General features: G+C 30.7%; 1 protein-coding gene across 1 annotated transcript in view; it reads right to left on the bottom strand.

The window, feature by feature from the left end:
- Positions 1-12,717, bottom strand: part of LOC123291363 (autophagy-related protein 2 homolog A) — a 31,913-nt gene that overhangs the window by 3,085 nt on the left and 16,111 nt on the right. The window contains 21 exon segments of the mRNA XM_044871622.1: positions 8-175; positions 487-918; positions 979-1,527; positions 1,790-2,009; positions 2,458-2,645; positions 2,725-2,912; positions 3,138-3,288; positions 3,570-3,739; positions 3,807-4,103; positions 4,173-4,443; positions 4,594-4,777; positions 4,856-5,065; positions 5,503-5,814; positions 5,972-6,242; positions 6,245-6,484; positions 6,765-6,919; positions 6,984-7,141; positions 7,640-7,843; positions 7,913-8,108; positions 8,605-8,707; positions 8,768-9,140. Coding sequence (XP_044727557.1) covers positions 8-175; positions 487-918; positions 979-1,527; positions 1,790-2,009; positions 2,458-2,645; positions 2,725-2,912; positions 3,138-3,288; positions 3,570-3,739; positions 3,807-4,103; positions 4,173-4,443; positions 4,594-4,777; positions 4,856-5,065; positions 5,503-5,814; positions 5,972-6,242; positions 6,245-6,484; positions 6,765-6,919; positions 6,984-7,141; positions 7,640-7,843; positions 7,913-8,108; positions 8,605-8,707; positions 8,768-9,140 — 5,040 coding nt within the window.

Below are 12,717 nucleotides of genomic sequence, written 5' to 3'. Positions count from 1 at the left end.
ATATTACCATATTAGTTTGAGCACGTTTAGGACGAGCTTCAGTTGTATATTGATATAAAAATTTATTTATTTGACTTGTTGCAAGTCTATCACGTATTTCTAATTCTGATATTAATAACATTTGTCTTGATGCTTCTTTCGTTTTTTCTGGATATACTTCATGCCTAAATCGAACCTAAAAAATTATTTTCCGAATGTTAGACTGAAATTCCTTCGATGTGAATACATATCTCAAAAAAATAAAATATGAAGCATAAAAAATCTGATAAAATAAAGGTTTCCGAAAATGGATTGTTAACAAAATGAGATACCCAATTTTGTCAACTATGTTTGATTATACTTATTAGTATATTTGGCCATTCAAGACAATAAAGCTTATCTTCTGGCGAATCAAAAAAAATTTTATCGAAAAATGTTTAAACAAAAAGTTGGCTATTATTTTTCAGAGATTGTTTTGCTACATCTTCCAATGTTAAAAATAATTACCTTATTCAGTTGAAATTCTATTAAAATATCATGATTTCTGTCAGTTCCACCTTGTTTTTTCCAATCAATAGTCGAAATTTGTTTTTTCTGTGTTGAAAACTTAATCTTTTCTGGGTCATTTTTTATGTACATAGCAGTGTTACCTGGTAAATCAAAACTTGAAGATATATCTGATTTTTTATCTGATACAAAATTAACAGTCTTGTGATTCTCTCTTTTTTTATCAGTAGTACTAGTTTTTTTAAAATCGTGTCCACCATACATATGCCAAATAATATTCATTTCACATAACGTATAACGGGTAATTGGCGTTGGGAAAGTTTTTGGTGCATTTAATAAATCGGATCGACCAACAGGCACAGCATCAAAATTTTTAACCCATCTTGGTGCTTGGTCTATTACATGCCATATAACAGATTTTTCCGATTTTAGCTGAAAGTAAAAGTCATATAAATATTTAAAAGAATTAAGTTTTATTCATAAATTATTTACCAGGCCTTCAATTTCGACTTCTTTCTCTATAATATCATATTCATCATCGGTATCCGATCTTTTTGGTGGAAATGTTGGTGCTGGTAACGGAACACATATTGTTGTTGTATCACCAAGATCAGATGCCACTTGAGGCAAAGGAGTACTTTCAATCTTTGATTGTGGTGCGTCTTCATCAGGGAAAAAGAATAATTTTACACCCGTTGGTATCTGTTCATCAGCATCTTCTTTAGATGAAAGTGACATGTGTTCTTCCATCGCTTCACTGATACCCTCGATAACACGCTCATGTTGGCTTTTTGATAGATCACAAATCTGTTGAACTGGTTCTACATTCAACAATGTATTTGTGGAACTTTCATTTGATGATACAACATTGGTTTGAGGTCGTAAATCCGTGGCACTAATTCCGCCAGAAACCGGTAAATCACCATCTAAAGCTAAGTATTCTATCAATTGCGTTAATGCTCGCCCTGAATCCGCGCATGTTCGTATATGTATCATATTATTATATGCTCGTAGATCCATTTGAGGATTGTTTCCACGCGGCTATAAAATATAAATAAAACATTAAAAATGTTCTTAGAAAACACTAATTACAAGTAAAATAAGCATAAATTACGCCACGCATATATTATGTAGGACAATATTGGGAAAATTGTCGGTGTCAGAAAAGGTACTAAATTAAGATAATATTCAATACGGAATTACAGATAATATTCTCAATAATTGATTTCCATTTTTGAATCTTTTGAATATTTTTTTAAAATACATGGTATCAAAAACAAAGAAAAATATAAATAAATTTTACCTTATCACTATATCTTAAAGAAAGTTCAAATAATCCTGAATCCATCACACAAACATAATCACTTAGTTTCACATTTATCGATTTACACTGATTTGAAAGTAGTACAGCGCAATCTTCTGTTATGATACGTAAAGTATTTGTCCTTGTCTGTGCGACTAAATTGCTTGATATACTAAAACTTCCAATTGTTATCAAGGCACGAATAGGAAGATGTAAGGGCCTATAATAATAGACACAAAAATTAAACAAAAAACATGTGTGAACACGTGGAGTCATATTCTAAAGAGATTTCTTCAATCGAGATCATAAAAACACGTCGTTCAAACGCAAAATCGATCATATTTTCATGTCTAAAATCCAGCTCACTTTTGAATATTGGATGAGTATTTTTCGAAATATCTCAAAATTTACTCGTTCAATCGTTAAATGGACTAGAGTTTTGTAGTTTGTTGGTCAAAATTACCCCAATCACCTAGGGATATTTTTGACACAAAAATTACAAAAATCGGGTCTATTGGGCGAGTAGTTTCTGAGATATCGATTAGAACTCTTATATTCTAGAACACTTTCTTCAGCCTGAAAAGTATAAAGCAACTAACTTCTCAAAAATTCCGCGCTGAACTGGATATAAAAAATTGTGGGTAAAAATGTATAATTTATGAATTTACCTGTAATCAATACAAGACGACCATACATGCATATGTAATTCAGTTAAAACTGGAGATGGATTATAACCGGCAATTGGATAATCTAACACATCAAACATATCTTGAAGTTGAGTCAACCAGGTATGTTCAGAACGTGAAATATTAACTCTTAATGTAGCATCATTTACTGCACACGCTACTCTTATAACCTAAGTCAAGAATACGTTAAAAATATGTTGAATATATGTAAATTTTGAAATCAAACTTCATTTAAAATATGAAGAATACCTTCATATGATGTGTTTCGTGATTTGCTTGAATACGTATTGCAACTGTTAACATACTATGTGAACTAGTATTTGAATTAGGAAATTTTGATTCTGGATCAGTCGGATATATAGTTTGTAGCAAATTTTTACCCGGTATAGATCCAACTTCTTTCAACGGTGGACATCCACTTGGAGTTTCTATTAAGCCTGAATATTGATTACATAAATTATTATTTTATAGTTAACATAAAGCATTGTGGCCGCGGACACACGTGCGATTAAACTGACGCCAATAGTTTAGATGCACATCTAACGCATTTAGTAATGTGAACAGTTTTAATTAATACAATTTATTGCTAAAACTGGCTTTGTGAAACCAACATTCGTCAATTTTGATGCTCGTGTGTCTTAGATTTAAGCAAAATTATTTACCACAATGATAAAGGATTCCAGACTTTGCTTGAACACATACATATCCTAAATCTAAATTACCACGAAATCCACTGACAGAAAATATAGAAGTATCACATAAACTTATCAAAAATTCCCCTTGTCGACCAGGTATCACATTTCCAACTGAATCCTATAAAGAAGCATAAAATTTGAAAATTTGACTAAAATAACTGAACTTTCCTCAACAACTGTTTAAAACGAAAATATTTTTGATTGGCGAAATGTGACACTTACGCATGAAGTTTAATACCTTATCACCCCTCCTTCTCATTTAATGAAATGAGACTGGTTAAAGATTTACAAATTGTTTTTAAATAGGAATTTCTATTAACTTTGTTTTATAAACTACCCAAGAATTAAACCCAGAGAGACTTAAGATAACAAATAAGTAAAAACATATTTTAAACATACCCTCACTGGAGTAAACATTTGCAATAAACCTTGTCCTATTGTAACCATAATTGAGACTGTACTTTGTCCAGGTAAATTGCCATAATTTTGTGGTCGAAGTTTTGAACGTCGACTTTCATATACTGAATATGGATAATATTCATCATCACTCTCACCACTTTCTTCTGAATCTAAAACCAACAGTTCAATCAGAAAAATATGTATATATAAATGCAACGCTTAGAAATTTATCCTTACCATACTGTATTCCAGATTTACACATTGAAAATGCTGGATGTATGGATTCACTAAGTACATTACACGAATACAAGCCATCATAGCCACCTGAATATGCACGTGGAGCCGATGGCTCCCATAACAATAAGTCGGTACTAATTCGATTATAAATTGTTTCAAAAATGTGTTTCGAACATAATTGAACACTAACTTCAGGGAAATATAAATCGACTTGTATCCGTGACGAACGTGTTGCATAATCCGTAAACTCTTGTAGCTCTTGTTTATTCCCAGGTATCACTAATTCCTCGCGATCACCTGTGCACAGATAAATTATCTATTTATTTGAATATTTACACAATTGATGGAATTAATAAAATTATTTACTATCTGCATCTTGATGTTTTGCATGTGATGTGTCAGATTCATGAACAACACGCCGTGAGCTAAACGGTGTGGGTGTTTTTGATGGTTGAAATCCTTCAAACATACTAAGTGGTTCTGAATCAGCACCAGATGATTCATCAAATTCACCATTTAATAATTTTCGTGGATATATATGTATGACTAGACTTATTTTTTTATTTTGTTCACCAAATAATGTATTTTGATTAGTTGATGCTCGACCAATATTTATTGGAGACGTTGAATCTTTAAACTAAAATAAAAATTTAATTTAGTGATGTAATTTATTGGTTCGATTTCAAGGTTCTATGTATTTGATTGTTTTAATAATGACACTTCGATTTTAGCGCAACGAAACATGATTTATTTTAAACCAACTCTATGAGTGTTTTTGAGAACTTACCGTATACGAAATTCCTAAAGCACTCATCAATAATTCAACTCTGTTAGCAGGCTGCCGTGAATGACTTGAAAAACATAAATATGTATTTTCCATTTTTAACGTCATGTAATCTGACCTAACATTGCGTTTCCACCAGGGACATCTTTGCATATCATGTATAGGTCTTAAATCGGGAATTGGAAATCTAAAAACATAAAAATTTTAAAAATTTCCACCATTTTAAAATTAAAAATTGTCTAGCAAAATATTTTCGAATATTTACCTTACTTTAAATATACATTCAGGACTAACGACTTCAGTATCAAATTTATACTCTAAGTAGTTATTATCAGTCGAAGTACCGTACGGTGGAGTTTTTTGAGACAAAGGCTCATTACCAGCTCGACAAAACAAGGGATTTGGATTTAATAGGGCATTTATTCTATCTATTAGTGTAATATCAAATTCTGAACGACAACAATCAAAATGGAATCTAAAAACACAATACAAATTTTAACATATTTTCAATACAATAGATAAAAATAACAAACTTGTTTTATAAACAATTTTAAACTGACGGAATCTGTGCTAATTACAAAACAACAAAATAGTACTATAACTACTATAACTTTTAAATCAGATGTTAATAATTGTGAATGAAATCACATTAGGTTTAAAACACAGTTTTTAAATGAATTTGAATATCAAACCTAATTTCAATATAAGACTTAAAAGATGTAAACACATAGTTGCCTATTTTTTTTTTTTGCCTAAAATATTTCATCATCTATAGATTAGTTACAATCGATAATTATCGTCTCTAAGTAAGAGATTTCTCAATAGTATAATAAAATATACAAGTATGCTTTAAACGTTCTGTTCAGGTCTATAATTGAAAGTAAAACAATTTGAAAGTTTTAAGACAATTACCTAAGTTTGGTTTTTGTCGCTCGTTTTTTTCCTTGGAAATATCGTACTGTTTTTTGTGACTGTTTAAATGTTAAACTAATATTTGCTTTATTGCTTAAACCGTATTGTGGTGTTTTTGAATTAAAACATAATAATTCGATTCTTTGGATATCGTTATTTATACTTGTATTACTACGATTTGTGATATTTTCTGAATCTGCCATTAAACATTCCGTTAATTCAAATCTAGCTGTTGTACAATGTCCGATCATTGCAACAGTATGACTTGACGTTTGTTGTGTACATTCTAATTGTATTGGGGCAGCAAACAGCCTGAAAAATCAAAATTTTCATTATAATTTTGAATATATTATTTCTAATAATAGAGTAAATATACTTTGTTTGCAAGTGCGAATAAGATAAAAATATATTTTAAAATTCAAAAAATAATCACAATACAATCAGATTTGATTGCTATGTATTTGTTTACCTTAAATGATTCGAGGAACAAGCAGAATCAAAAACAGGTGTTGCTGCCTCAAAATCTCTATTACTATGACTAGTAAGCACGAAAGTTTTTAAATCTTCGAAAAATGTCTGTGCTTTGTGTGCGGTGTGACGTACACTTGACGGGGCCAATGGATGATCATCGGCATCAGCGGATGGAGTTAATAAATCTTCGTGCAACAATACAACCGCCACAGAACTTATTCGTAACTCCAAATGCCAAATATCCTCAATTGGATCCGAATCTGAAATTATTTATTTCGGTTATAATATACATTATACAATTCATTTATAATAAATAATTATCAATACAAACCTCCTTTCCGTCGAGCTTGTGCAGAAGCATGCCTAGAAGATCTACTACTAGCTGTTTGACTACTGGCATTAGAAACTATAGATTCTATACTACTTGCGGTGGATAAAACACTTTCCGACATATCACCCGTACCACCAAAGGGTGTATTCGTATCAAAATCATCATCATCACTATCTTCACCTGTAATAAAAAAAGTATTTTTAATCACTACTAGATAGAACAGTAATGACACAAATAAATGAATACTTGATAGATCATTGGAAATTGCTTATTTAGCAGCCAGTGGAGAGCGTACGATTACACCCATTTTCAAGCGCGTCTAAATAGCAAGACGTAACATCTTCCCCGCCCATTTATCTCGACTATACGATTATGGTTAGTCGTGTATTGACTTCTCAAAATTCCAATTTTTGCTAGATATTATTTTTTTTGGTGACTCTTATATTGCATATACACTAACCTATAGATGCTGTAGACCATCCAGGTAAATTTTGTAGCCCAGTACCTTGTAAATGAGCTAATGGTTGTAATTGGGCTTGCAAATCAGCTTCAACTCTTTTATAGTCTGACTTAGTCATTTCTTTTTGTACACATCGTGGATTATTACCAACATTACTAAAAATTTATTAAAAATTATCATAATGATGCAGTATTTTATACAAATTTTTTGAAACTGTACCTTGTATTTTCTGAATCAGGACTAGTTAAGCCACTACCTAATTCCACTAATGCATGTAGCTGCCTTGGCGTAAGGAATGTTATCAATGATCCTAATATCATATCAATTTCAACTTTTGGTCCACTTATTGCTTCTGATTGTTTTAATCGAATGCGTATCTTAAATAAAAATAAATAAATAATGTTTTACTTTTTATAATAAACGTACATTTTTTTTAAATAATAAAAGTACCGACAATTTGTAAATTTTAAAAGTTGTGGATATGATTTTTTTTACATTTAAAATGCGCGCGATTTCGTCAAACATTTGACAATGAAAATAATATTTGTGGAAGATATCTAAACAACAACTAATTTATTTTACAAATACTACAAAATCCACCTTCTTTTTCTTTTGTTCACGAATTTAAAATTGCAATCCGTGTTACCCTTTTCTAAGACGATAAAAGCCATAATACAAAATTCGTTAACAACTAAAATTTATTCCCAGAAAGCGTCTTTAACAGTGTGTTATGTCAAACGAGGGTACTTTGAAGACCACCAAATAAATATACATTAATTATATAATAATAATTATGTTAAGCTACGTTAATTACGAGTTAAAATAATTCCCGATACTTTTTAATATACGTATTACAATGTATGCAAAAAATCTACCTCTTGTTGACCATTTAATTTAGCAAAAATAATTGGAATACAGTCTTGACTTTCATCATATTTTTTATTACTAGTAGTTTCTGTATTTGGCGATTCTTGTAAATTTTCACTTGGCAACTCACTAGCAGTCATGTAATATTGTTCGTTGTCTGAATCTCTCGAAGTATTAAGATTTGGACTGGAATTTTTTGTATCAGTGTTAACCTAGACAAAAATTTGTTGATATTCAGACTCTATCTCAAATTTATAATTGAATAAATGATATTGACATACCGGGGATTGTGACATCGATCTCGACATTGTGCGTGATTTTGACGAAAATTCATCAGTATGAAATGTAACTCCATCAAAAAACAATTTTTTTGTTGTAAAACTTGACACGACATACGCTTTAGTATGATCTTTTGATGTCAAATCTGTTGTTTCTAAATTTGTTGGATCACCACCAGCTTCATCTAAATATTCTAAACTGATTTTATATAAAATTAGTAACACTAATTTGTTTAAACATAGGGCATTGTCTATGCCCTAAAATTTGCCCATTGACTATGCAAAAAATTATACTCTCTATTTATGGAATATCTAAACTAAGTGGAGCAAAAAATATATAAAAGTCAGTTCATTTGACACTTGTTTTGTTGTTATCACCTTTTCATGTAAATCGCTCTGCGTGTAGGATTACAAGTGGTATCTCTAAAAGTATTTGTCTAATTTTTTATGTAAAATTTAATTCAAAAAATAAACAAAGATCGATTAAAGTTTAAGAGTATCTCAGAACTATTTAAGTATAAATCAGAATCAGCATTATATTTTTTAAAACCAAATTTGAATTTTTAAAGAATTGGAAATTGAACTAAATACACATCTGTGTTAAAATACTTTTTTAACTACGCAGACGAAGAAATAACATATGTATATTGTAGTCAGGCTGTTTTTATTAAATGAACTATAAAACTTGAACTTACTTTTTTATTCTAATTTCAAGAGCAACTCCTGAACTACTATCTTTTGGCACATGTTCACATCTTATAACTAAATCTGTAAAATGTACTTTTACTCGGCTCAATACTAAAAACAAAATTATTTGAATTAGTAAACAATTTACAAATCATAATACTATTTTATTACTTGAATCAATTGTATTTGCAAATAATTCTAATCCTTCCGGTGGCGCTCGTGTATTATCTAATCCTTCTTCTTGTTGAAGACATTCTTGCGCTAATTGCATAGAGCTTGTCATACAACTCCACATCGATTCGAACATCGACGTTGCTAAAGAAAAAATGGTTTTTTTTAGAAATATTAACTAAGCGTGTAAGCCTAAGAATTTACCATCTTCATCTCGTTGTTTTGGTTGGACGGTTATGTTGAGCCCATTCACTTTCACGAAACTTGATTCAGTAAGTAAGGATCTCACGGGTACATATACTGAAATATTTTCAACGTAGCCATCCAGAAATTCCAACGGCCAATTCTGTTGCTCTCCCAATTCATTAAGTGCCTAAAAATAAAAATAAGAAGAATTTAAGACAAATAAATTCATGTATTTTGAGTTTGCCTAAATTTTACACTTTGAAATAAGCAACAAACTTTTAAATATAAAACAAAAGAGCGGCAGCAGCGAAGAAGTTGTCTCAACGAGATTGGTAAATATTTTAAAAGAGGGCAGTGTAGGAAAAAATCATTTTTGTAAGTAAATGCAATGTCTCAAGAATTAAAATGGATAAAATTCATCAAAATATGAAAAAAATTCAAACGCTTCTAAAAAGCTACTGACGATGATTTTATTGCAATATTAATAACGGTACCTTATTTGCACTCAGTACAATTTTTAAATATGGACAATTTTATTTCGAGTACTGTAGTATTTGAATTGGGATTTGGACACAATAACGCAATTTGAAGTCAGTAGCTTTTAAAAAAATTATTAAATTTAAGATCTCATATACTACTGTCGTCGATATTTTTTCAAGGGAAGACCTATTTAATATTATTTTAGAATATTTAATTATTGGTTTGCTTTGAGTTCTTCAAGAAAACTTATCGTGCCAAAACATGGCTCTCTTTTTATTCAGGAAGTTGTAGACGAAATAAAATGTAAGTGAATGACAAATAAGTCAGTCATAATGAGGCTTTCACGTTTATATATAGATACAGACCGCCCATAGTGTGACACAAAAAATTATATCCAAATACAAATTTTTTATAAAACAAAATCAATGAAATTTAATTTGAAAATCTTATCTCATTGAATGTGTCTCTAATCAATTTTTAATATCTATTCGTGAATCACTAGAATTGCGTGTTTCTAAAACATTTGACTATTATACACTATTAGTACAAGATATAATGGCCCACATATTCAAGAAAAATTAATCGAATGAAAGAAGAAAGTTTTCTTTTGATTATTTTAGACTCTGTAGAAATCTTCTCTCGAAATAAAATTTCATTTTGAGAATTAATAAAAGAAGATGGTGTTCTCTACTCGAAGTCAACAAAATGACTCATTGATCACGAAAACATGTAACGAAGCAAGCTATATTCTCGGGGATATCGCGTCATTCGATGTATGAATTTTTACCGTCTGCAGTTTAGTGAATTTGAAACATTTTTTCCAATCATGTACCTACACACCGCCGAGTGGGATTTTATTAGTCAGAGTGTGGAAGGTAAATCGAAAAAAGTGAGCCCTATCCGTTTGGATAAGCAATAAGTTCATGTTTTCATTTTCCTACAAGAAACGATTTCGACAGGCAAAATTAAATACCGTTTTTTGATGCGTGGAAGTTTCAATAAAATCTAAAATAAAAGTGGAAATTAACTGGACCCAATGGGGCAAAATTATCTTGTTTGAACATGTAATTTGTTCTCGCCCGAAAATTTTAGAGAAAACTTATAATGAAACATTTTGCTTGAATAATTTTCCTTACGCACGCGCCACTGTTTCCTACACTATATAGATACAGTACATACATTTATAATAATATTCTCTATCCCAAGGATACTTCAAAATAACTCAAGATTATAAATAGAAAAATAAATAGTGTAATTTAGAAGAAAATTACAAGACTACAAATTAAAATCAATACGATACTATTTTTTTAAAAAATGTTTTGTAAAATAATAAGAGCAGAAAAATCATAATTTATTTAAAAAAAATTACTTTGTGATATTCGACAAGGTCATTGAACTACTTCCTTGTGTATATAAATATTGTTGTTTATATTTCTTTTAAGAAAGACAACAACCTTCGGTCTAACCGTTGGGAATAAAATGGATTCATATATTATGAACGTATATATGTGTTTATTTCTTGCACCTCTATATATTAACTATTCTGTAAAATGCATCTGCAGTCGAATCTGGATTAACGAGAACTGGATAATTGAAAGAAGTTTCTTTTCTTATATTTTTCGTCCAATATTAACGTAACCCCGATAGACTTGAACAATGTTACATTTTTACAAATGTTCTCTTAGATTTTTCTTGATAATTATTTGTAGCACTTCATTTTTTCTACTTTATAGTCGCGGAATCAAAGCACTGAAGTTAGAAAATTTGAACGGTAAGACGGGCTTAAATGCGGTTTTCTACATTTGATTCGTTTGAGCGCTTGAAAATTTTGTTACCTAAATTGATTTATGAGAAATTAAAAATGTGCAATTTGCATAAGTAAATTCAATTTATAATTGCATTTTAAATTGACCGTAAATACTGAATTCACAATTCGGTTAATAGTGATGAAAATGATTGCAAACTTATTACTCGGGGTTTTACTCGGGGACGAATATCGAAACAGAATTGGTTTTCGTGATACCGGGTGCCCAGGGTGAACGATATCTCCGCCACCTCTTTTCGGGAAATTCGTTATTTAATCAGTCCAAACTCGTTATAGGGGTTTTTTGGCGGTCGCTGAATACGAATATTGCGAAATAATTGGTTTTACAATAAGTCCAAATTCGTTACTCAAGGGTTTTTGGAGTCGCGGAGCACGAATAGCGACTCCAAAACCCTCAAGTAACGAGTTTCGACATTCTATATAAGAAATTTTCGAAAAACTCCAGGAGACGACGGGGATACCATTTACTCTAGGCACCAGGTACTTCGAAAACCAAATCAATCGCAATATTCGTGTTCAGCGACCCCAAAAACCCTCGAAATAAAGGCGAGAGAGCAAAAAGAAACTCTTATGGAATCTATTCAGTGTCTTATCAGAGATTGTCAAATAATTAGGAAAATACAAAAATATCTTATAATTTCAGAAGGTTGTGGTAAATGATTTTCCAAAACGAAATACATAGAGGTCATGTGTGTGTTTTTTGAGTCGCTGAGCACGAATAGTGACCCCAAAACCCTCGAGTAACGAGTTTCAACCTTTTATATAAGAAATTTTCGGAAAACTTCAGGAGACGGCGGGGATACCGTTGACCATAGGCACCAGGTACCTTGAAAACCAATTCAATCTCAATATTCGTGTTCAGCGACCCCAAAAACCCTCGAAATAAAGGCGAGAGAGCAAAAAGAAACTCTTATGGAATCAATTCAGTGTCTTATCAGAGATTGTCAAATAATTAGGAAAATACAAAAATATCTTATAATTTCAGAAGGTTGTAAATGATTTTCCAAAACGAAATACATAGAGGTCATGTGAATATTACCCACCAATTTTTTTTTATTGTTTTATATAAATAATTAGATTGTGCGAATGATTTCATCCTCCATTAATATGGTTTCTTTTCTGCTTTGAAATGCATTTAGTTTATTATTAGTAGAGAATTTTTTGCTATGTATTAAATCAGAACAAATCTAGAATTACTAGAACATGATGCGTATATTTACTATAAATAACTTTAACTAAATATTATGTTGTTCCATAATTTCAAGGATTAAAATCTATTTCCAGTGATTCCATTTTAATACATGCGCGATTCTACTGGAAACTGAACAAAATTTTCTAGTTATGTACATAAATGTTTAGGAAATAATTTTATTCTGAATACTTTATTTGCAGTTGATGATTCCATAGCCGGATAATTTTTGCAGGCGCGGATTCATAATTTTTTTGGAGAGGTTAAAAA

This window comes from Chrysoperla carnea, chromosome 2 (assembly GCF_905475395.1).
Source record: "Chrysoperla carnea chromosome 2, inChrCarn1.1, whole genome shotgun sequence".
Lineage (NCBI taxonomy): Eukaryota > Metazoa > Arthropoda > Insecta > Neuroptera > Chrysopidae > Chrysoperla > Chrysoperla carnea.
The sequence above is the reverse complement of the archived record's forward strand: the minus strand, read 5'-3'. Positions and strand labels throughout refer to the sequence as shown.